Source organism: Desmodus rotundus, chromosome 1, assembly GCF_022682495.2.
Source record: "Desmodus rotundus isolate HL8 chromosome 1, HLdesRot8A.1, whole genome shotgun sequence".
Lineage (NCBI taxonomy): Eukaryota > Metazoa > Chordata > Mammalia > Chiroptera > Phyllostomidae > Desmodus > Desmodus rotundus.
Window position 1 is genome coordinate 36,498,968 of NC_071387.1, and position 25,708 is coordinate 36,524,675.

At 40.2% G+C, this 25,708-nt stretch overlaps 1 protein-coding gene across 3 annotated transcripts in view; it reads left to right on the forward strand.

The window, feature by feature from the left end:
* Positions 1-9,397: 9,397 nt before the first annotated feature.
* The window catches only part of UBQLN1 (ubiquilin 1), a 44,034-nt gene continuing 27,723 nt past the window's right edge, over positions 9,398-25,708 (forward strand). For all 3 annotated transcript variants that reach the window (XM_024560002.3, XM_024560003.3, XM_024560004.3), the window contains exon 1: positions 9,398-10,072. In XM_024560002.3, the coding sequence (XP_024415770.1) occupies positions 9,893-10,072 (180 nt within the window). In that variant the 5' untranslated portion in view covers positions 9,398-9,892. The remainder of the gene's footprint in view (positions 10,073-25,708) is intronic.

The window sequence follows — 25,708 nt, forward strand, 5'->3', positions numbered from 1 at the left end:
CAATCGAGAATCTTCACCTAAATTTAGTTGGGGAATATAAGAAGGTTATATGTATTTCTAATATATGGAAATATATAATAAGGATTGGTGCATGCAATTACAGAGACTGAGAAGTTCATCTGGAAACCCAGGAAATCCTGTTGTGCAATTCTGAGAAATGGAGGGCCAATGGTGTAAGTCCTAGTTGAGGAGTTGCAGGAGAAGACTGCTGTCCCAGCTTAAATGGTCAGTCAGAGAGAGAGAATTCAACCTGCCTGCCTCTTTCTTTTGGTCCTTCAAAAGGTTGGATGATGCCCATTCACAGTTGGGAAGGCCATTGGCTTTACTGAACCCACCAGATCAAATGTTAATCTCATCCAGAAAACCCTCAGAGACAAACCCAGAAATAAAGTTTAGTCTAGCCACTGAGTGTTCCAATCAAGTTGAACCATAAATTTAACCATCAAGTCCTACAGTTGACTTTTTTTAAGCCTTAGTACTTAAGTGATTTCACTTTTCTGTAACTGTAAATTCTGCCATCTCTTAATTGAATTCATGCTTATTTATGAGAATCTTATTTAGAACAACATGGGCCAAATCTGGCCTGCTTCCTGTTTTTCTACCTGTTTTTCTGTAGCCTGCCAATTAATAATGGTTTTTTATATTTTTAATAGTTAAAGTCAAGAGAGGAATAATACTTCATGACACATAACATTATATGAAATTCAAATTTCAATGTATATAAATGAGATGTTATTATAATACCTTTTTTTACACTGATTCGTTTACATATTGTCTCTGGCTGTTTTTAGTGTTACAAGATCGGAGTAGTTGCAATAGATTGATTGCATGTCATGCAAACTGAAAATCTTTTCTACGTGGCCCTTTACAGAAAAAAGTTTCTTGACCTCTGACTTAAAGTCTTTTCTCAGATATGTCTTAAACATGGAAGGGAAATTCCCAACTTCCCTGGGCAGAAACCAGGCAAATTTGTAGAACTTTGAGTGGTTGGCCTGGGAAGTGAGGGGTGGGCATATAAGCCTAGTTAAGAAGGGCATCAGCTAGGCTGTCCTTCAGCTCAGCTCTTCCCTAATTCTATCATGCTAATCTTAGATGCATCCCTAGATGACAGTAAAAGATCTCAGACTTTGTTGTTTTGTTTTGTTTTGTTTTGTTTTACAGTGCATTCAAACTGCTATAAGGAGCTTTGGCCCTACTAGAGAGAGTTTCCTGAGGCAGACTAATTCCTGCAGAAACCATAAATGAGGCATTTAGATTAGTACAATTTTAAGGCTCACTGCTCCAGGTTGGGTTTACAATGCTAATGAGGTAACCCACTGAAGACTGAAAAACAGACCCAAAGAAATCTAGATAATTTCTTGCAGTCAGCTTTACCATCATGGAAAACTCCCCCTAGCACTTACGTTGAATTTAAGAGATGTTATTTTGATTAGGGGGCAGCAAATGCCCCAAATTAAGATGGATTCCACAAAGAAGGTCAGCAGCCAAGGGACAAACTGCAGCCACTGCTGGAAAATGTGGCTGTGGCTGCTACAGTTCCTAAGGCTGAAATAGTGTGAGCAAATGATGACTTTGCTGCCTAATACAGGGCTGCTTAAAACAAAGTAACTGCACCTTGCTTCTGGCACACTGTAACTCTCCTTCCTCTACCCCAACTTCAGCTGCTTTAAGGGAAAGGTGATTAGGGGATGGGCCAAGTTTTCACTGTCCCCAAGGGGGACCAAAGTTCTACATGCCTAGAAAGTATGCTGGGGAACTTGAGGGTGGAAAGAAACCCTCAAAGTTGTATGGCTCTGCTGGATACAGGAACCTGTCACCATTCTCCCAGCTCCACGGGGGAGTTGGCACCTGGATGCAGCCAATGGGGCTCTGGCATGATTCACCTGGAGAAGGAATGCTAAAGTGACCTGGGTGGGGTCCTCCAGGCCAATTCATTGTTCTTTTACGACTGAATGTATCGTAGGAATTGATGTGTACCAGTATTTCCTCATTCCCTAAGTACCAGAGGAGATACTCCTGATTGGGAAGAGTTGCAAGTAGAGAAGTGCTAGTGCCTTTGAGGCTCCACAGTTTCAGCTACAAGTCTACAAGGGCTGACGATTTTGCCAATTGGAGCCTCTGACAAGAGGAGGCAGCTTCAGTCTGGATGTGCCCCTTGGGCTTTTGGACTCCTGATACAGCTACTACATGCACCCCATTTGAAAAACTGCTATTAGCTTGCTATTGAGCTCTTGAAACGGAATGCCTGCCTGATAAAGGCCTTAAGACTCTCAGCCTAATACTATTTGGGGGTGGGCCAACTTGGACCAAATGTCTACCAAGGTGGGAAGGGCTCAGAAGCCTTGCTTGTCAAATGGCCATGATATGGACATTCTTGTCAAGAATGCTGCTGTTCTGGTCCAGTGACATTTGGCTTTACATGAAAAGTGGCAATTATCTCCCTGAGAGAAACTTTATCATTTGCCTTCTCCTCCCTCTGGCTTTTCTGCATGAAGCAAAGCTAATGACTCAATGGAGTTCTCAATTCAGGGTTTCCCCTAAATGCCTGGGCCAGACTTACTGATGGTTCAGCTACACTGAAACCTGTTAGGAGGCCTCAGATCAGTGCTAATATGTAGAACCAAAAGTAGACATGGCCACTACACTCAAAGGGCAGAATTCAAGGCCATGCTCTTATCTCTGACCAACAGTCCTCTTGATAAACCTCGTTATATTTGTACTGACTCTTGGACTGTTGCCAGTGGCCTAGCTGTTTGGTCTGTGCTTGGAAAACTACAGACAGGTTGAAAACATTGCCTCTTTGGGGTCATGAAATGTAGAAACAAATCACAACTATTGACCCAACCACTTGGGTCTCTCATGTAGATGTCCATGGTAGGGGCCATTTCCAGGAGACTGAATGGAGTCAATTTGCTGACAGAGCTCTGTGCTGCCCTGATTGCCAGCATTGCTGCCTCTGTCCATTGTCATGTGGATGTGGTCCACTTCCATCATAGAGAGGTCAGGGTATAGGAATCTATGTTTCTGATGCAAAGGCTACTACTGATTCCCAGACTTGGACTCCTGACAGAAGATGACATATTTGTCTCACAGGGATGAGGACACATTGCATGAGTGTGGTCCCTGCCCACTCCTGGCACATTGATTACAATGGACTTTTGATCCTCTCATGGGGTTATTGGTGGTGCCTTACCATTGTTGACACTTTTTCAGCTTTGGTATTACTGGTCTAGTCCAACTGACTAGTCCTGTCCCTATAGTCCTTGAAACCAGTCTGTCATGTTTTTGGCTTTCTTGGCCATTTGCAATCTGACAATGGTTTACTTTTTATTGCAAAAGCCATTTAACAATGGGATAATGGTTAAAGTACTCAAGACTTTTGCGGTTCAGTTCACAGTCACCTTAAAAGACTCTCTTACCTCATACCCTTCACCTCCTCCTAGTTCGTACACTTTAGTACTAGGTATTTTGGTCTCTGAGTGTGGCTGTCCCCAGAAAAAGATCATTTCCTCCTGGCCACTTCATAGGTAATGATTAGTACAAAAGGGGATGGCATGGGGAGTTTATAAAACTATATGAAAATCCAGAATGCTACCCTGGGCATGATGCTTCTTTCTTTTCTCTAATGACAACTGCAGGTTGGCCTGGTTGGTACATTAAGATTCAAACTTAATTCTAGTTTAACTACCTGGATTCTCCTGTTGGGTTGTCGTTATCTTGGTGTGTAAGGAGAATGGTTGAGTACATGGTTGAGTATATTGCTCCCTTAGTCCCCCTATAATGGCCTATGGTGGTCCAAATAGAGGACATAATGGGTTTCCATAAGTTTTAGAAAAATGTCCTTATTGCTTCTGTGCCTTACCCTACTGAACAAAAGGTCTGAGTATGAATCAGGGATGAGTGGAAGAAGCTGAAGTTATAGCTACAGAAATGGGACACACTGTTTTTTTGGTGTTAGGAGTAAGCACTCTAGCACTAGGGGAAGGAACATCTTGGACCTCGGGAGGCATGGGAGAGGGAGAGACATCACTGGTTTTCTGTGTTTCAGAGCTGTCACTGAACCATTCCTCATGAAAATATAGTTCTCCTGAACTAGGAAATACTACATTTAACTGGGTTTGCCATACTGCACCACATAGCTCTGGCTACAGTTGATTGCCGTTTTCACTTAATAAGAAGGCAGTTGAAAATGGCAGGGGATGTCCCATCTCTTTCACCTCCCATGCAAAACATATGTCAGCACCTTCAGATCTCTTTCCCAGTCCCATTCCTGTAGCCTTACTAGTCATTCTGTGAAGTGCATAAATGCCACTCAGCTGGTGGCATGGACAAACAGGACAGCTTGGACTGACTACCTGTAGGCAGTCCCTCCAGAAACAAAGACTATACTATACTTAATTATGCAAAATGAACTAGAAATCCTAAGGCTTTGCCAACCAGCTGTGAGGTCACAGTGGAGGCACTGCCAATTTGTGCCCCCAAGTGATGTAGGTGACATGGGGGGTTCTCTGATAATTATAAACACATTCTTTCCAGGTGTACCATGTACATCCCCAGGACTGGACTTCTTAGGTGGATGTTAGGCATTAATTTTCTTCCTCTTGAAAAAGACAGTGGCTTGCACCTTAGGGGTGGTCATGAGAAACCTTCAAGTGTTTAAGAAAACGCCATCACAGAGCCCTCAGATCACATGTAGAACTATCCAAAATGAAGTGGCCCTTGATTACTTTGAGGAGTTTCTCAGAGGGATAACTTACTTGCTATTTGTATACAACTGGGGGGTGGGGACAGTCATTCCTACAACAAGAACCAGTGGATTAGAAGAGGTAGAACAAAATTTATCCTCAACTTAGCTGGAGATCAATGACATCACATTGGCTCTGGAAGGCATTCAAATTAGCCTCAACTCACTGCTCAGTGTTGTTATATTGATATAATTGCCCTAGATTTTCTCTATGCAGGCCATGGCAAAGTATGTGTAATTGCTAAGATGTCCTGCTGTGCCTAGATTAATGCCTTGGGCTGAGGGGAAAAGTCAATACAAAAAGAATATCTAGGAAGCAGCCAAAGTAGACTCAGATGGTTTATGGAATTTGTTAAGATGATTGGGTCTGGACCCCTGGGGAGTACAGATATTAATACTGCAGGTTGACCTCATACAGCTACTTGGAATCCTGTTGATACTAGCCTTATTAAATGCTCTATGAGATAAATTGAGTGGATTTGGTCCCAGCCACTGGTGGTCAGATTAATCAGAATGACCAACAGAGTGGTAGCCTCATGGGAAAGTTTGCCAGAAACCACGAAAGTGTAGAAACAAGGGGCAGGTATTATTGGGAGATAATTCTTCGTGGGTTTCTCATAATTCTGCACATCTTGTGAATACAGGCACTGACCACCTTCAGTGGGGAGAAAAATGGCTCTCCAAAGACCCTAATACTCAGGACCTGTGAATCTGTCACCTTATATGCAAAGGGACTATGCAGATGTGATTAAGGACCCTGAGATGATGAGATTATTTGGGAGAGCCCAGTGTCATCAGAATGGTCCTTATAAGCGGGGGGAGGGAGACAGGAGAGTCAGAAGAGACTGACAATGGAAGCAGAAATTGGAGTGATTTGGCCACAGGCCAAGGAATGCGAGCAGTCTCTAGACACTGGAAAAGGCAAGGAACAGTCTCACCCAGAGTTTCCAGAAGGAACACAGGCTTTGATTTTAGTCCTCGAAGACCCATTTTGAACTTCTGAATTATAAGATAATAAATATGTGTTGTTTTAAGCCACTATATTTGTGGTTATTTGCTACAGCAACAATAGGAAACTATTGGATTGGTCAAAAAAGTTCATTTGTTTTCTTTCTGTAAGATGGCTCTAGTAGTGCTTAGTTGACTTGAACTTCATTCGAAACAATTTTGTTAGATTGTATAGTGACAGCTGTCATAACAGCATGCATTTAAAAAAAAACCTTACCAAATTGGTAAATTTTTGTGTAGCTGTTTTAATATTGAAGTTGGAAGAATACACACTTCCAGCATATTATGCTTTATTATTTCAAGAAAGATAAAAATGCAACTGAAATGCAAAAAAAATTGTGCAGTGTATGGAGAAGGTGCTGTGACTGATTGAAAATGTCAAAAAGTGGTTTTCAAAGGTTTGTGTTGGAGGTTTTGGGTTGAATGATGCTCCACGGTTGGGTAGACCAGTTGAAGTTGATAGCTATCAAATCAAGACATTAACTGAGAACAATCAACATTACATCACATGGGAGATAGCTGACATACTCAAAATATCCAAATCAATAAAGTTATTGGTGAAAATGAAAAATGTGTATTTTATGGAAAAAAACATATGGACTTTTTTGGCCAACCCAATAATATACTGTCTTTGTTCTAGACTATTACTTCGAGGATATTTGTAGAGTGAAAAGGATATTGGTAGAGTGATTAGTCCTTGAAAATACCTCTCCTGAGCAAAGGGCCACAGGAATACTGCCCATTAATAAGGTTGGGGTTCCCCATACTTGGGGTTCCCCTCATAATACAACCCACTGCGTATGCAGGTGTCATCTGACACTCTGCATCATTCTGCAGAAGTTAGGGCTTGGGGAACTAGTACAAGAAAATGCTGAATACTCTGGCTACTGCTACTGCTATAACAAGCAAAGTCCTTTGCTTCTGACCTAAGAATCTTTTGTTTTCTGCCATTGTTCATGAAACTTAATTTGTAAACAGGAAAATTTCAGACCCTTAACAATTCTTGATATATTATAGTACAACTCAGATAAACCAGTATTCTTTTTGTCTTCACCTTTAATCTCATTTGGGAACCAAAGCTGTAAGAATTATTTGCAGAAATGGAATGATTGTAAGGCTATACATTTTTAAAAACACCTTTTAGCTTCCTATGTAAAATATCTCAATAGGTTGCCTTAAGTGGTACAAAACTCCCAACATCCTAAAAGCACTTTTTTTCCCATAAGCGTTATTATTCCCTGGTATTCCTTGATGATTTGTTTCATACATAGATATTGCACACTTTAACCTACTTCTCTCTGGCCTCAGAGAGCATCTAAAATTTCCCCATGGACCGACTCATGTTGCTTAGTGGGTTGAGCGTTGTTCCTGCAACCAAGAGGTCACCGGTTTGATTCCCTATCAGGGCACATGCCTGATAGGAAATCAAAGTCAGGGTGTGAGCAAGAGGCAGCCTATCTCTCTCACATTAATGTTTCTCTCCTTGTCTTTCTCCCTCCCTTCCCCTCTCTCTAAAAATAAATTAAACCTTTAAATTATAAAAAATATAATTTCCCTGTGCCTCTTGCTTATTTTACACATGATTGCAGACTCTTCACATAAGTTAACCTCTAAGGTCAGGAAACAATTCCAGTATCTCTGAGTTGAATAAATTTGTCCCCTGAAAAGAAATCATTAGAATTGGAATTTTACACAAGCAGGTAATGAATGTTTTCTTTGCCTGAACCTATTGCAAAGTAAGTATGTATCTATTATCTACCTATATGTCACTATATTATAAACCTTGGGAGAGACGAGAATAAAATACGATCTACCATTCTAAAAGAATTTCCTCTCCAGTGCGAAACATAATAGTCCAATAATTCAGTTAAACAATAAATGTTCTCATGCCGAGAAATTAGGTTGGGCACTGGGTGATTAAGACTTGATCCCAGTTTTCAAGGACCTTGTTTGATAAGGGATATATGCACACAATTAAGTGTAATAGAAGGCAGAATGTGATGACACCAAAAAAAAAAAAAAGCTATGTGGGAATATAGAGTATTTACAGAAAACGTATGGCCCACAAAGCCTAACATATTTACTATTTTATGTTCCCTGAAAGTTTGTTCATCCCTGATCTGGACCCCCATCTGCAAAAGTTCTTTAAAATATAGGATTATTTCTAAAAAGTGTTAAAATAACTAGGCTGTATATTCTTACAGCTATATTATATTTATAAATTGTGCATGTAGTTCAGAAATTTTAAGAAGTTAGTGTAGACAGATAATTACAGAGCAATTTCGAAAGTGTAGTGTTAGAGATAAACGATTGGTTGTCCAATGGTGAAACTTTTATTTTGACAAGTAACAATTCATATCTAGACAAGCAAGTAGTCATCTTTTACAGAGTATGTGTCTTTCAGTAGGGAGCCTTGTGTGATTACTTAATGTTATCAAACAATGCTGCCAGAAATGTAGCTAGTATCAGATGATGACTATATTGCAACTTATACTTTTAGGACTTCTTAGATCCAGATTACAAAGGGACTCTGCTCAAAACTAGTCTTTGGGCAAGAGCATTTATTCCCAGAACAGTGTTGGACAGTTTAAAAACCAAGTATATATTTCCATATTTCGGTCACAGTGGGCTGTCAGGGTTTTGCGTTTGTGTGACACTGTATTAATAAAGTTAATGTCCTGCGTTTTATTTTCCTTGCAAGTCACCTTTAAAGGCAAACAATGACGTCATTTCAAAGTTAATATTCTCGGGGAAAATAACTTCTTGTTCCTTTGTACCCATATTACATTGAAACTAATTTTTGAATGATAATCTTTAATACCACCTAAAGTCTGAAATACAGCAGTAACTTATTTGGTGTCAGAATATAAAATGAACAACTTGGCTGCATTGAACTCTCCCAGTTTGGGTGAGCACTCGTTCTACCCAACATTTTGGGGTATAGTGCTTACCCAACTGGGACAGAAAATTCGGAGGTGCTCGTGAAAGGATGTCAGCGTGGGCGCCGAGGCCAATCAACACCGTGGCCTGATCACCTGAACAAACGGGTTAGACCCGCGGGCAGGAAGCCCTGACCAGGGAGCGATGACTCCTCGGGATTGCGCAGGGTGGCTACAGATATACTACGTCTTTGGTTATGAGGCTCTTTCCTCTACTAATTCATGTTCCAACTCCCGCGCTCTGGGCAGTTAGCATTTTAAATCTTCTAAGTAAACAAAAATTAAGCATAGTAAAATAATAAAATATTCCTCCTGCATTCATTAGAGACCCCGGAGTCCACAGGCGTCTACTAACTACATCTTTGGTTACGAGGCTGTTTCCTCCATTAACTCAGCTTCCAACTTCCGCGCAGTAAGATCAAGTATTTTAAATCTCCCAAGTAAATAAAAATTAAGCATATTAAAATAACAACTTTCCCCCCTACATTCATTAGAGACCTGAAGTCCCAGCGGCTACGGGAAGAACACCCAGGCCCATTGAGAGCGGCCGCGCGGTGTATGACGTAAGGGGGTGGGGAACCACGTGAGTTGCTAAAGCGCAAGCGCAGCCACCGCCACAGCGCCCACTGGTCCAGCCCTTTCTAGTAATTTCGCTAGCACTTACGTCATCCCCCTGCGCCGTGACAGTGCCTTTCAGAACCCTGGAATCTATTTTTTGGTGAAAGTAGTGAAAAGAGTGAACATATCTCTCCCACCCCACTCTACTTTTAGCCTTTAACTTTGGCTGTGCTTACACTCTGACCCATGGAGCGGGAAAGGGGAAGCAAAGCAGCCGGCACTCGAAGACGGCTCTGTCAGGCATGACTCGGCGACGCCGCCAACCGCGTTACCCGGCGTGCCCCGCGCGGCGCCAGGGGAGTAACGTGGGGGCGGGGAGTGGGAGGAGGAAGCGGCGGCTGCTGCGGATGTCGCTGCGACCCAGCGGCATATGAACACACGACGGCTGCTGAGCGTCAGACAGATCAGACTTGCTCCGAAGCCCACACCCAGGTCTGCGGCACATCGCTCATAGGGCGGCCCTTCGTCCGTTGCCACTGAGGCGGCGCGTCCTGCGTTCTCCGGTGTCCGGGCCAGCCGGCTCTGGCGTCTACTGGCTTCCCCTCACTCACTTGCTGCCTCCTGAGTCACTGCAGCCGCCGCCATGGCCGAGAGTGGTGAAAGCGGTGGCCCTCCGAACTCCCAGGACAGCGCCACCGCGGCTGAAGGTGGCGGCGCCCCCGTTGCCGCTGCTTCCGCGGAGCCCAAGATCATGAAAGTCACTGTGAAGACCCCGAAGGAGAAGGAGGAGTTCGCTGTGCCAGAGAATAGCTCTGTCCAGCAGGTAAGGGCAGCTCTGGGCTTGGGCTGGGGCGGGGGTAGCGGCAGGACCTCTGCCCACCGCGGGAGGATGTGATTTTGCGGGGGCCTGGGCGCGGGTCGTTCTCGGAGGTGCTCCCGGTCCTTCTTCCCGGGCTCATCCAAGTTAGATCACACCCAAGTTCGTGGGTTTGTTCCTCGGGACACCGCAGAGATTTGTGGCAGTGCCGCGCGGCCTGTTGTGGGACGCGCGGGCAGTGCTTCCTTCCGCGCCCCCTTCTTGCTTCGGCCTCCACCGACCCCCAGCTCCCCGCCCCCAGCCGCCTCCCCGCTGCTCCGCACAAAGGAAAGGGACCTACCGTCTGGCTCCGGGCTGGGGCGAGGGTTCTCTAGCCCAGTCTGTGATTTTTGTCTCTTGAATAAAAAAGGGGGGTGCTCATTGTTTTACCTATCTGAGGGTTAAGGTGGATTCTGCGGTATGAGGCACGTGTATATTTAGTTATGCGTTTTGATTGCTGAAGTCTTTTTCATTCTTTGTTTTTTTAAAAATTATGTCATAGAAATTGTTTTCAGCCACGTCTTAAGTAATAATACTAGGCTTAAGGAGGAAGGTTGATGACTTTCATTGATGATTTGCTGTTTTCTTTTTAATCTATCATACCTTAGATGCTAGTCATTGGGTAGGTTTTTGTTTAATTTTAGAGGGGCGATAGCTGTGTTATTCCTGTATTAGCGGTTGCAGTCTAGTAATAGAGGACAATTGGAGTTAATGGAGAATACTACCAAATAATTTGCAACTTAAAATCTATTCAGGAATATAAACTTTACAGTTAATTAGAAATCTTGAAGAATCCAACAGATTGCTTTAGCATATTGTTTAATACATCCCAGAATGTTTTCCATAACTATTGCATTGACTTCTGGGGATGTCAAACAGTGTGAACAGTTTAGGAGGAAACAATTCCTGAAATGTACCTACGTTTCCCCAGGGACGGTAAATGATTTGCGGTATTGGTACATACAGTTCTAAAAGATGGTAGGTTTTGTGAAGTTGTAAGTAATGTGCAGCATCAGTTTAGAGAAACTTTTACCACCTACTGAATCACCATATTTTTTAAACAATTTTTATTTTTTTTAGAGAAAGGAGAAGGGAGGGAGAAAGAGGGAGAGAAACAGATGTGAGAGAGAGAGAGTTGCCTCTCGCAGGCACCTCGACTTGGGGCCAAACTCACAACCCAGGCATTTGCCCTGACAGGGAATCTATCTGCTACTTTTTGCTTTGCAGAACACCCAACCGACTGAGCCATACCTGTTAGGGCCATATATATTTATATTTTTTGTCAAAGTTTTGTTATGAAAAATTTACTTAACATTTTTCTATTTTCCAACATAAAGGTAAGTTGAAAGAATTGGGAAATGAACAGTCATGTACAATTAACATTTTGCTGTATTTGCTGTGTCACACAAATCATATCAGTCCATTTTATTTTTTGGATGCATTTCAAAGTAAGTTTCAAATATCAGTTCATGTGCTCCTTAAAAAGCACTTCAGCAATGTGGGTATCGTTAATCTGAGTTCAATTTTTTAAAACTTTTTTCTTTCAAGGTAGGGTTGACAAACACTGAAATGGCCACTGTTGTCATTCTGAGTTTCCACAAAACTGTGTACTCTCTGAAGGTTTATCAAGCTGTAGAACTTAATAATTGACTAGAAAGTTACCTCCCACTCTTTCCCAGTCAGTTCAGTTACTCTTTCCTTCATCAACCACTTTTTTGTTTCTTTTTCACCATGGAATAGTTTTGCCTTTTCTAGAACTTACGTAACTGGCGTTGGGAAAGGCCTTTTTTCCCCCACTCAGCGTAATGTTTTTGAGATTCATTCATGTTGTATATTTCTTTTTTATTTCTGTGTTGCTTTCCATTGTATGAAATACCATAAGTTGTCCATTTTGTTTGCGGTCAGTCAACTGGGCTGTTTTCAGTTGGTTCCTGTGGGTATTCTTGTACAAGTCTTTTTTTTTGACAAATGCTTTTATCTTTCATGTTAAAGTCCTTATACAGGTGGAATGACTGGATCATGTGGTAATTATATCTTCAGTTTTACAAGAAGCCATATTTGTATACTATTTTACAATCCCCAACAGTGCATGGGAATTTCTGTTGCTCCACATCCTGCTAACATTTGGTAGTGTCAGTCTTTTTTGTTTTAGCTATTCTAGTAGCCATATTGACTTTTGGAGGCCCTAGGCATTCTTTTTTAGGATTCTAGTTCAGATCTCCACCATTATGGCTGTTTTAAGCATTTTACTGTAAAATACTAGAAAGATGCAGTATTCTATGAATAGAAAATTTGGTTTAGGTCAGTGTATGATGTATCTGTAAGGATTTTTTTAAACTTTCTGTGATAGTGAAATTAGATTTAAAATTCTGTGGAAGTTTAAATTTTCCTGCTCTGTAACCAAAATAAAATTTTAGTAGATGAAATCAAGGCCTTTCTGAAGCAACTTTTTCTGATGGCAGGTGAATTTTTATGTTGACAAGTGCTTCTCTTGGAGCAGAAAACATGATAAAAATTGAAGCTCACCACTGCACCAAGAATCTGAAGACAAGTTGAACTACCTGTGGGCTCTATTAAAGGAAGCTCATACAGGAAAATGTGCAAGAATAAGAAAAGCATTTTCAGATGATTTATAATTAGAATTTTTTTTTAAGATTTTGTTTATTTTTAGACAGAGGGAGTGGGAGGGAGAGAGGGAGAGAAACATCAGTGCATAGTTGCCTCTCATGTGCCCCCTACTGGGGACCTGGCCCACAACCCAGGCATGTGCCCTGACTGGGAAGAGATCCCAACCCCTTTGGTTCGCGGGCCCGCACTCAATCCACTGAGCCACACCAGCCAGGGCCTGAAGTTTTCTTGAATGGTTCGATAGCTTTAAATTATTTGCTACAGATTAAAGTTTATTACTGAAATACATTTAATGACAGTAAGAGTCCCATAAAAATGTTCAATAAAAATTTGGGAACTATTTGATTCTGAGAGTTCTTAGGTAATGTTATAAAGGGGGTAAAGAGGGGGTAAGCAAGAGACCCACAAAAGGATAATATTGGAGGCTTAAGATTTCTACAGTTTAAAAACTCTTTCAATAAGTGTTCCTATGTAATGTAAATTCCCTTAACGCTATACTGAAATAGTATTTCTTAATATGAACATGTTGTAATTGATTGGATGAAATTACGTTAAATCTCTTGGGTCAGTTGTAAAAGAAGTCGTAAGGTGGTAATTGATTTTGTTACTTTTCTCCCTTGGTTTCTTTTTGAGGGTATGTAACCAACAGGCAGAAACAGGATACCTAAATACAGTTAGTGTGTGATAAATGTTATTTGTTCAAGGTTGATAATAAAGCTTATACTTTTCAACTTAAAGCATTTTACTTTATTTTTTTATTTATTGATTTTAGAGAGAGGGAAAGACAAAGAAACATCGATTTGTTATTCCACTTATTTATGCACTTATTAATTGATTTTTTTGAGAGTATGTTTAAAGCCGGGGACAGAGAAACAAGGTAGGCTTAGGACAGAAGAAACATCAGGAGAGAGCTAGGCTGGGATGCTTTGGCTCACTGAGAAGTCAGAAAAGGGGGCCTTGGAGACAGGTTCATGGGGTAAAGCTAGGCCAAGCTACTGCTGTCAGTTGCTCCCTTGGTTGCAAGTCTTGTGGGGACCCTTAGAGTTTAGGAAAGAAAAGTAAAGATGCAACCTGAGGGGGGAAGAAAGGCATGGGTATACACACATTCCAGAGAGAGCCCTCTCAAGCTGGTTTCATTAATAGGGGTTTTCATAACATAAGTAAATATACTAGAAAATAGATAAATGTGAAGTGGCACAAAGTCTCTGTGTGTGAGACTGTTTTCTTCTGTTTATCTATTATCTGTTATAGGAAACAGTTTGAGGATTTCCAAGTGTCAGCAAGCAAGATAAAGTCCAGAAGACTGGGCGGTGGGGGCGTGTCTGTGTGTTTGATTAAAATAGTTCAAAGACTGGAAGGGAGCTCCCATATAACTTCTGACTAACTTGGATTTTGTTCTTGGATTTTGTAGTGCTCTAGATTATAGTGTAAAATTTTGAAATATAGTTAACTGAAATACTCAGGGAACATGTATTCTGGTTTTAGAAAATGTCTTCATCACTTGGAACTTTTAGAAAAATATTAACATGCGTAACATAACATCAATACTATAAATACTGGATTTGAGCCTTTCCTGATAGAGGAAATTGCAGTGCCTTAGGGTCATTATCACAAACGTCATTTGACATTATAGTGTGGATCTAGGCTTGCGCTGTCCATCCACTTCCATACCACCAGCTCTGTCTGCCTGTTGAACATTTAAAATATGATTGGAATGATTTAAAATGTGCTGCAAGTGTAAAATACACACCAGATTTTAAAAAGTTGTGACTTCTTATACATAGCATGTTTTTTAAGATTCATCCATGTTGTGGCATGTATCAGTACTTCCTTTTTATTGTTGAATAACATTCCATTGTATAAATATATATATATCACATTTTATTTCTCCGTTTATCAGTTGATGCATATTTGGGTTGATCGTACTTTTTGACCATTATGAAGATGTCTCTGTGAACACTCATAAAAGTTTTTTTGTGGACATATGTTTTCATATTTTGTGGGTATATACCTATGAGCAGAATTGCTGGGTCATATGGTAGCTGTATGTTTAACTTTTTGTCAAACTATTTTCCAAAGTGGCTGTACCATTTTACATTCCCACCAGCAGTGCATGAGGATTCCCATTACTCCACATTGTCCTCAACACTTGTTATCATCTGTCTTTATAGTTGCTGTGAAGTGGTATCTCATTTTGATTACTTGGCTTTCTGTTACTCAAGCTGCAGTTCTCAATGTGGTTTGGGGTGCCCAAGACCCTTTTAGGAGGACCATGAGAGCAAAACTATTTTCATAACAATTTAGAGCTGTTATTTGTGTATCTCAATCTAATTTTCAAAAATGAACAACGCGCTTTTCCAGAAGCTGTAAGGTGTGGGCTATTGCAGCAATTGTGAATCCAGTTTTCCATTACAAGACTGAAGTGATCTGCAGAAATTTAAAACAGTGCTACTCTTTATACTGGGAAAAAGTAGTCACTTATGTAATAAGAATGTTACCTATATGAGCTGTGTTTTAAAAGAATGTTTAAAAAGATCTCTCAGTTTTAATTTCTAATGTAGCATATATTAGCTGTAACCTACATAAAGAAAAACTCTTTGGGGTTTTGAATTTGTAAGAGTGGTGTCCTGAGACCAAAAATTGCTGCTGTGGAGGATTTAATAGATAAGTAGGTGCTTACAAAATTGAGGATTGACTCCACTCTTGCCTAGAAACTATAGTAGCCTACTGGTCAGTCTCCCCACTTTTCTCTCCCTCTCCCCCTCATTCATTCTTAGAGCAGTCTCTGAAGAATGTGGATCAGATCATGTTATTCTCTAGGTAAAACTAAGGGTTCCCCATTGATCTTAGATTATTTAAAGTCGCCATGAGGCTCTTTGTGGTATGATACCTCTCCTTTCTGATGCCGCCTTTTTTCCTTCATTACTTGGCTCTTGCCATACTGACTTTTTAGTTCCTTGATTTGCTGATACATTTTTTTCCTGCCTTAGGACTTGTGAAATTTGTTCTTGCTGCCTGCATTGCTTCCTACTCTTTGCTCATTCCATTTATCCCTTAGATCTCAGTGCATAGGTTACTTTCTCAAAGAACTGTTCCTGATTGTCCATACTACATTAGGATTCCCTAGTTGTGTTTTCTAGCAACACCCTATTTTTGGTCATAAATCATCACAATTTAAATTCTGTATTTATGTGACTATTTGATTTATGCTTATTTTCTGCTAGAGAGGATCTGTGATTGTTCACCATTGTTACCAGAGGCTAGCACATGGTATGGGCTTAGTGAATATTTATTAACATGAATATAGATCATTATGAACAATAACATACATTTAATAACTACCAATTTTTGAGATTTTCCTGTGCAGTATATATGTAGTCTCATGACTTCCTGCCTTCTTCTCCCTGCTTAGTTTTAACCATTTCTTCCCTTAGTTCACCACTCTCCAAGCACAACTGTTGACCGCCTCAAGATATTCGCTCTTTCAAAAAATATTTTTTTCTTTTATTGATTCTAGAGAGAAGGGAAGGGAGAGAGAAAGAGAAAATTGATGTGAGAAAGAAACATCTATCATGTTGGGGATCAAACCTGCGGCCCAGACATGTGCCCTGATCAGGAATCGATCCTGTGACCTTTAGTTTGCAGGACAACACCCGACCAACTGAGACACACTGGCCAGGGCCAATCACTCTTACTTGTATTGGCTGAAACATAATTCTTCTAGAACTGCCTTTCTTAGCTGGGGATCTTCATTTGAACCACAAAACACAGATGATTTGAATGAGTATTCATTTTTCTCAAAGATGGTTCATAGCTAATACAATTTAAACACATAGGAGAGAAGTTAATTGTTTTTTTAAAAAAATATTTTATTTAGTTTTTTAGAGAGAGTGGGAAGAAGGGAGGAAGAGAAGGAGAGAAACATTGATATGTAAGAGATGATCAGTTGCCTCTCGCACGCCCCCAACCTGGGGTTCTGGCTGGCAACCTAGGCATGTGCCCTGGCTGGGAATTGAACTGCCAACCTTTCAGTTTGCAGGCCAGCACTCAATCCACTGAGCCACTCCAGCCAGGATGAGAGAGGTTAATTCTTTACATATGTGTAGTCAATATATAATGCTGGTAAATGTTCCAGTTATTCAGGGAAAATAGATTTATAGTGTTTTCTGATTTCCATGGTATAAATTCTCTTACCATGGTAGATTTTAAGCTACCGATACTAAACTGGCTCACAAAATTCCTGAAAATTTAACAGCGTGAGCCAGCAGGAGCTATTGCTTACAGTGGATGATTTAAGGCAGGGGATGGCAAAACATCGTGGGAAAAATCTGCCATGCCCATTCATGTATGTATTATGTGTGGCTGCTTTCATAACAGATCATACAGCCACTAGCTGAAAATATTTACTGTCTACACCTTTTCAGAAGGTTTGCTGACCTCTGCCTTAGGGCAGTAGGGCTTACTGTTCCAGATCTTGTCATATTGGACAATTTTTACCATGACTTAAATAATTACAGTGCTATCTAGTAGAAATATAATGCAGGCCACATATGTAATTTCAATGTGTTCATAGCTGCTTAAAAAAATGAAATTTTTTATTGTGGTAAAACATAAAATTTACCATCTTAACCATTTTTAAATGTACAGTTTAATGGCATTAAGTACATTTACATGGTTATGCAACCATCACCACTGTTCATCTCCAGAAATTTTCATCTTGCAAAACTGAAACTCTGTACCTATTAAACAGTAACCTCCCTCCCACCAGCCCCTGGCAGCAACCATTCTTACTTTTTGTCTCTCTGAATTTGACTATTCTAAGTATCTCATAAAAGTGGAATGAAAAGTATTTGTCCATTTGTGACAGGCTTGTTTCACTTAGTATATTCTGAAGGTTCATTTGTGTGGTCATGTGTCAAAATTTCCTTCCTTTTTATTTTTTTATTTTATTTTATTTTTGATTACTTTATTGTTGTTAAATGATAGTTGTTTGCATTTTCTCCTCACCCCCCCCCTCCCAGCCAAACCCACTGGACACAATGTTCTTCAAAGTGGATGTACAACTATGTAACACCACCATTCATAGTATATGCAAGAACTTACATTTCCACTAGTTTCAAACAATGATGTTATCAGATGTTTAGGTTCTTGTCAATCCTGTAGGTAAAAAGCCAAAATGTCAAAATACTTACTTTGTCTTTCTCATATTACTAGTGAAGCTGAGCTCCTTTTTACAGGCAATGTTTATTTTGTGATTTGTTTTTATGTTCATTCATCTGTTGGGTTGAGTTTTTCTTTTTTGAATTTTTTGAATATTTCTATGATTTTTTTGAATTCTTTTATTGTTGTTCAATTACACTTGTCTGCATTTTCTCCCTATTTCCTTCCTTTTTAAGGCTGAATAATATTCCATTTTATGTATGTACCTCACTTTGTTTATCTGTTGATGGTCACTTGGGTTGCTTCTATCTTTTGACTACTGTAATTTTAATAATATGTTTTATTTAATCTAGTAATTATTTCAACATGTAATTGATATAAAAAATTGAGATCCTTTACTTTTTTCATACTAAGTCTTCAAAATCTAGGGTGTATTTTATACTTATAGCACATCTCAATTTGGACTAGCCACATTTTGTAAGTGCTCAATAGCCACGTGTGCCTAGACTACTGAATTAGATAGCACGTTCATAGACTCCTCATGTTTTCCTCCACACTTACCTCTTTTCCCTCATTCACTACATTTCAGCCATTTGTGTGACTTTTCCCCCAAATACCACTCACTAGATTTTTTCCCTTCTGGGCCCTTGAAAAGGCTACTGATGACAGTAAAATAATAGCTAGTATTTATTCCAGGCTTATGAAGGCATAATGCATTTTTTTAAGGCTTCACAACCTTATGATGAAAGTACTATTATCCCTTTTTTTAAAAAAATATTTTATTTATTTACTTTTTAGGGAGTGAAGGAGGGAGGGAGAAAGAGAGGGGGAGAAACATGAATGTGGAAGAGATACATAGATTGGTTGCCTCTCACACGCCCCCAGCTGGGGACCTGGCCTGCAACCCAGGCATGTGACCTGACTGGGAATCGAACCAGGAACCTTTTAGTTTGCAGGCTGGCACTCAACCCACTGAACCACACCAGCCAGGACTGTCCCCTTCTTTTTTGAATGAAGAAATGGATTTAGATTGGTAAAATGATCAAATTCATACACCTGTTAAGTGGTGGAGCCTGGATTCATTCCAGTGACCATCTTTGGAGTGCACACCTAATCGATTGCTCCAAGTTGTCTTAGCTTTTCTCTGGCTGGTTTTTATTTAAATTTTAGTTCATTAGATGGTGATTGGACTCACCATTCTAAATTAAATCAGTAATTATAATCTCATACCATTTCGTGCTTTTGTGGACTTTATCCTTTCTACCACATACTGTAGGAATTTATAAGGGAAGGGGCTGTTTTGTTTACCTCCTAATCCCATGGTGCCTACCATTGTTCTTGACACATACTGAATAATGCAAGTATTTATCGAGTGAATGAACAATTAGTGTTTTAAAGATTATTTACAACATTTTGTACTTATTTGGGACTATTTTAACATTGTGATTTACTGAGAAATATGTGATGTTTAATCTTAGTTATTAAATATGCAATAACACTTTTCAGTTGTTTTCCTGTGCAAGCAACTTCCACTATAAAAAAAGAAAACCCCATTAAATTAGGACTGGGAGTTTTCTTAAAGACTAAAGTTGCTATCTTCTATAAAGCTGTTGTTTGGTGCAAAATTATTGGATACAAGTGAAAAGGGGTATGTTATGGTGGTAGGGGGATCAAGATAGCGGTGGAGTAGGAGTATATTTCTTATACTGCCTCCCAGAACCAAACTGGAAATAAAAATAAAGAGGGGAACAGCCACCTGAAATAAACAACTGAAAATTACATGAAGAGGAGACTCTTAACCAAGGACAGGATGGGTAGAAGCCACCTCAAGATTTGTAGGAAGGGTGGGGACATGAAAGGAGCCAGCACTTCTCCCACAGACAGTAGGCTGAGGGAAGGCACGGCTGTGGGAGGAGTGAAGCCTGGACCCCAGACTGGGCTCCGGAGTACAGAGCAAAAGTGCTGGGATCAGGCGGGATCACTCTAAAAGGGATAATAGCATCCAGTGGTGAAAGGCTGAGGGGTTTTTTGTCTGCTGGGGAGAAGTGGAGCCTGCTGGAGACAAAGTCACTATTCTTTTTGTCTTTCCTTAGGGGCCAAAGCACAGGTTTCTCATTGGGCTCTGGTGAAGGAAGAGCAGCATGGATTGGAGTTGTCTAAGGAGAGTTTGGAGTGGGAGGCTTCGGGGAGAGATGTGGAGGAACTGCTGCTGGGTTCCCTGTGCTGGGACAAACCTCAATACTGTGGCAACCATTTTTCTTGAGAAGAGCAAGCCCCTCCTGGGGAAAAACAGTTACCCCACCCTATGGGAAACCACTCACCCCACCCTCTGGAATCCTGCTGGCCAATTCCTCTGGAATTCTACTTGCCCTATCCACTGGAACCCTGCTTGCCCCACCCTGAATCTTTTTTTTTTTCCTTACTTTTCTCCCATCCTGCATCTTAATACTTGCTGAGGAGACAGCCCCATAGTCAACCTCAGGGAGTGTCAGAGACTGGCTTTAGGGTATGGCCATTCCATACACTTTCCCAGGAACCAGACTGGTGCATAACCCCTCACAGGACAGCCACAGAAACACCCTCCTGGTTTCTGGCAGAGCCAAAAACTGGGCTGTGGAGACCCCACCTGCTTTTCTACTAGGGGCGCTGCCCTGCCAGGCTCAGGGGAATAATCTGGGACAGAATCAGATGTGTGGGGGCAGACTTAGATGAGTGGTGCAGGGTCAGGGGGACACATCCATCATCTTCCTTGAAGTTTGAATGGCACTTCCCTTGGAAGGTCCCAGGGGTCCCACCTACCCTTTGTAAAATATTCCAAAAAGTTCAAGAAGAGGGAAAACTTCCAAGCTCCTTTTGAGGCCATTATTATCCTAATTCCAAAACCAGCTTAAAGATACAACAAAGAAAGAAAACTATAGGCCAGTATCCCTGATGAACATAGATGCTAAAGTCCTCAACAAAATATTAGGAAATTGGATCCAGCAGTACATCAAAAAAATCATAATGCCATGACCAAGTTGGATTTATCCCGTGGATGCAAGACTGGTGCGATATTTGCATATCCATAAATGAAATACATCACATGAACGAAGTGAAAGATAGAAATCACACAATTGTATCAATAGATGCAGAAAAAGCATTTGATAAAATCCAGCACCCATTTATGATAGAGACTCTCAGTGGAGTGGAAATAGAGAGGGAGCATACCTCAACATAATAAAGGTCATATATGAAAAACTTACAGTAAACATCATACTTGGTGGGCAAAAACTAAAAGTGTTTACCTTAAGATCAGGAAGAGAGAGGGATGTCCACTTTCCCCACTCTTATTCAACATGGTACTGGAAGTTGTAGACACACCAATCAGACAAGAAGAAATAAAAAGCATCTCAGTTGGAAAGAAGGAAATAAAATTGTAATTATTTGCAGATGACATGATATTGCACATAGAAAACCCTATAGGCTCCACCAAAAAACTACTAGACCTAATAAATGAATTCAGCAAAGTAGCGGGGTACAAAATCAACACTCAGAAGTTGATGGCATTTTTATGTTTTTTAAAGATTTTATTTATTTTTAGAGAGAAGGGAAGGGAGAGAAGCATCAATGTGTGAGACAAACATTGATTAGTTGCCTCTCACACTCCCAACTGGGGACCTGGGCCACAAGCTGGGCATGTGCTCTGACCAGGAATTAAACTGGCAAGGTTTCGGTTTGAGGGATGTCCAGCCTACTGAGCCATGCCTGCCAGGGCACAGTGGCAGTTTTATATACCAATAATGAGCTATTAGAAAGAGCAACTAAGAAAATAATCCCATTTACTATCGCAACAAAATAAATAAAATAAAATACCTAGGAATAAATTTAACCAAGAAGGTAAAAGACCTGTACTCGGAGAATTATAGGACACTGAAGAAAGAAGTTGAAGATACAAATAATGGGATTGGAAGATTTAACATCGTTAAAATGTCCACACTACTCAAAGCAATCTATAGATTCAATGCAATTCCTATTAAAATACCAATGGCATATTTCACAATATCTGGAACAAATATTACAAAAATTTACATGGAACCAGAAAAGACCACAAAAAGGCTCCACTATCTTGAGAAAGAAGAACAAAGTTGGAGGGATCAAAATACTTGATATCAAACTGTACTACAAAGCCACTGTAATTAAAACAGTCTGGTACTAGCTTAAGAACAGACATATGTATATTAATGGAATATTCCAATAGGGACCCCAGAAATAAACCTATGCCTTTATGGTTGATTAATATTTGACAGAGGAGGCAAGAGTATACAGTGGATTAAAGACAGTCTCTTTAATAAATAGTGTTGGGAAAACTGGACTGATACCTTTAAGAAAATGTAACTAGAACAATAAGCTGACACCAAACACCAAAATAAATTCAAAATGGAACAAAGACTTAAGTATAGTGATAACCATAAAAATTCTAGTGGAAAACATACGTAGTAAAATTTCAGATATCTTGCATAATAACATTTTTGCTGATACATCTCCTAGGACAAGGGAAACAAAGGAAAAAATAAACAAATGGCACTACGTGGAATTAAAAAGTGTCTGTACAACTAAAGAAACTAGCATCAAAATGAAAAGGGAACCCACTGTATGGGAGAACATATGTGCCAATGATACATCAGACAAGGATTTAATCTCCAAAACATATAAAGAACTCATATGACTGAACACCAGGAAGATAAATCAATTAAAAAATGGGCCAAGGACCTGAATAGACACTTTTCCAAGGAGGACATACGGATGGGCCATAGACATATGAAAAGTTGCTCAACATCACTAGCCATTAGAGAGATGCAAATTAAAACCACAATGAGATAATCACCTCACACCTGCCAAAATGTGTGTCATTAATAAATCAACAAACAAGTGGTGGCAAGGATGTGGAGAAAAGGGAACCCTAGTGCACTGTTGGTGGGAATGCAGACTAATGTACCCACTGTGGAAAACAGTATGGAGTTTCCTGAAAAAATTAAAAGTGGAACTGCCTTTTGACTCAGCAATTCCTCTTCTGGGAATGTATCCCAAGATTCCTAAAGCACCAATTTAAAAGAACATATGCACCCCTATGTTCACAGCAGCATTGTTTAAAACAGCCAGGATTTGGAAACAGCCTAAGTACCCATTAGTAAATGATTGGATAAAAAAGCTGTGGCACATTTCCCCAATGGAATACTCTGCAGTGGAAAAAAGAAGGAATTCTTATCTTTTGTGATAGCTTCGATGGAACTGGAGACTATGATGCTAAATGAAATAAACCAGTCAATGAAAGAGAAATACCATAGGATCTCACTTCTAAGTGGAATCTAAGGAACAAAATAATCTGATGACCATAGTGGAATCAGAGGCTTAGAAACATGGAACAGACTGACAGCTGTAAGAGGGGAGGGGAGAGGGGGACTGGTTGAAAAAAGGTGAACGGACTAGTCAAAGAACATTCATGCATGTCTGTGGTCATGGGCAAATGTGTGGGGATTGACCGTGGGAATGGGGAGCAGGCTGGGTGGAGGGGAGCAAAGGTGGAAAAATTGGGACAACTGTAATAGTGCAAACAATAAAATATTAAAAAAATTAAACATTCTACCCAGCATTAAATAAATAAATAAATATTACTTTAGCCTTCTATTTAGGAGTGGTTCTAATACCTAGGTTGTTTGACATTGGTTGGTTAAAATGTAAAATTAAGTTGGTAGTCAGATTATACAGTTTCCCTTTGTACAGTACTTGGAGTAAATACTGTACCCTATCACCATCTCTCACATAATGTTTTCCAACTTTCATCATTAAGTGCTATACACTCATACTTGAGTTGCCTTAGGTATCCCTCAGAACCAAGACTTTCTTGGGGTTGCAGGATCTTAGCATTAATTATGATCATTTCCAATAGCTCTCTAATTCTGCAAGAGTAGGGGTCTTTTACTAGTCTGGTAGGACTTTGGTTTGTCTTTTAGGTTCCTGGACCCATTTCCAGTGTGTGTTGCAGTGGAGGATGGGCTTCCCACAGAACACCAAAGCAGGGTGTCTGAGAATTCAACTCAGTTCTGACACTATCTGGAGGTAGCATACGATTTTATAGGTTAAGGGTTCAGTACTACAAAACAATGCTCCCCTCCCCCTGCCCACACACACCAGTCAAAAGTCCAGGTTTTTACCTGGACTTCTGACGGGCAAGGTTCCAGTGACACCCGCCCCCCCCAGTTCCATTTATTTGCTTAGAAACACTTAACTTACCAGATCACTTGTTTATTATAAAAGGATGTTCCTATTATAACTTAGGAACAGGTAGATGGAAGAGATACATAGGAGTTTCCATGCCCTTTCCAAATGTACTGCTCTTCCAGTTCTTCAAGTGTTGATCAGCTGAGAAGTTCTCACCCATTGTTTTGGGCTTTTTTATGGAGGCTTCATTACATAAGCATGGTTGGTTAAATCATTGGCCATTGGCAATTGATGAACCTCTCTAGCTCCCCTCCTCTCTCCTCCCTTGAGGTGGCAGGGTGAGGGAGTGGGGGGCACTGAAAGTTCCAATCCTCCAATCATACGTGTTGGTTCCACTGGCAACCAGCTCCCATCCTTAGGTGGGAGATCCAAGGGTCATATCATTAACATTAAAAAAAGACACCTTTGTTAGTTTCATCTCTTAGGAAATTCCACAGGATTTGGTAGCTATGAGCCAGAAACCAGGGATAAAGATCTAATATATATGAGAATTATATTTTGGTTATCTGAATGAACAGGTAATGTATTTCTTTTCTTTTTTTTTTTTTACTTTTTAAAAAATATTTATTGATTATGCTATTACAGTTGTCCCATTCCCCCCCCCCCCCCCCCCCCCCCGCCCCTCACTCCACTCCATCCGGCCCACCCCCTCCCTCCCACATTCCCCCCCTATAATTCATGTCCATGGGTCATACTTGTAAGTTCTTTGGCTTCTACATTTCCTACACTATTCTTACCCTCCCCCTGTCTATTTTCCACCTATCATCTATGCTACTTATTCTCTGTACCTTTCCCCCCCTCTCCCCCTCCCACTCCCCTATTGACAACCTTCCATGTGATCTCCATCTCTATGGTTCTGTTCCTGTTCTAGTTGTTTGCCTAGTTTGCTCTTGTTTTTGTTTTAGGTGTGGTTGTTAATAACTGTGAGTTTGCTGTCATTTTTACTGTTCATATTTTTTATCTTCTTTTTCTTAGGTAACTCCCTTTAACATTTCATATAATAAGGGCTTGGTGATGATGAACTTCTTTAACTTGACCTTATCTGAGAAGCACTTTATCTTCCCTTCCATTCTAAATGATAGCTGGTAATGTATTTCTTATAAATCACAGTATCATAGTTTGGTTTCTTGAGGATTTGTAATGAGGATTGAATGAGATAAAGTGTGTATGTGTGGTGCCCAAACAGTTTGGCTAGTCATTGGGTAAGCATATTGTATTTTATATTTTCCAACATATACCAACTTACACTATTGTCGATGTGTGGTTTTCATTTGCTTCATTCACATCCTCTGCAAAAACTGTCAGTCTTTTGAATTGAACTATTCAGTGGGTGTGTCACTAGTTTTAATTTGAAGTTTCCTGATAATTAGGATGAGCACTCTTTTCCTGTGTTTATTGACCATTTACATTTATGTTCCTCTTTGAGTCTCTTGACATTTTAAAATTAGGTTGTGTTCTGCTGATTTGTAGGCTTTCTGTATAAAATCTGGATATGAGCTCTGTTGGTTAGTGGTGGTGTAGTTATTTTTTCTCTGTTGCTTATCTCTTTACTCTTAA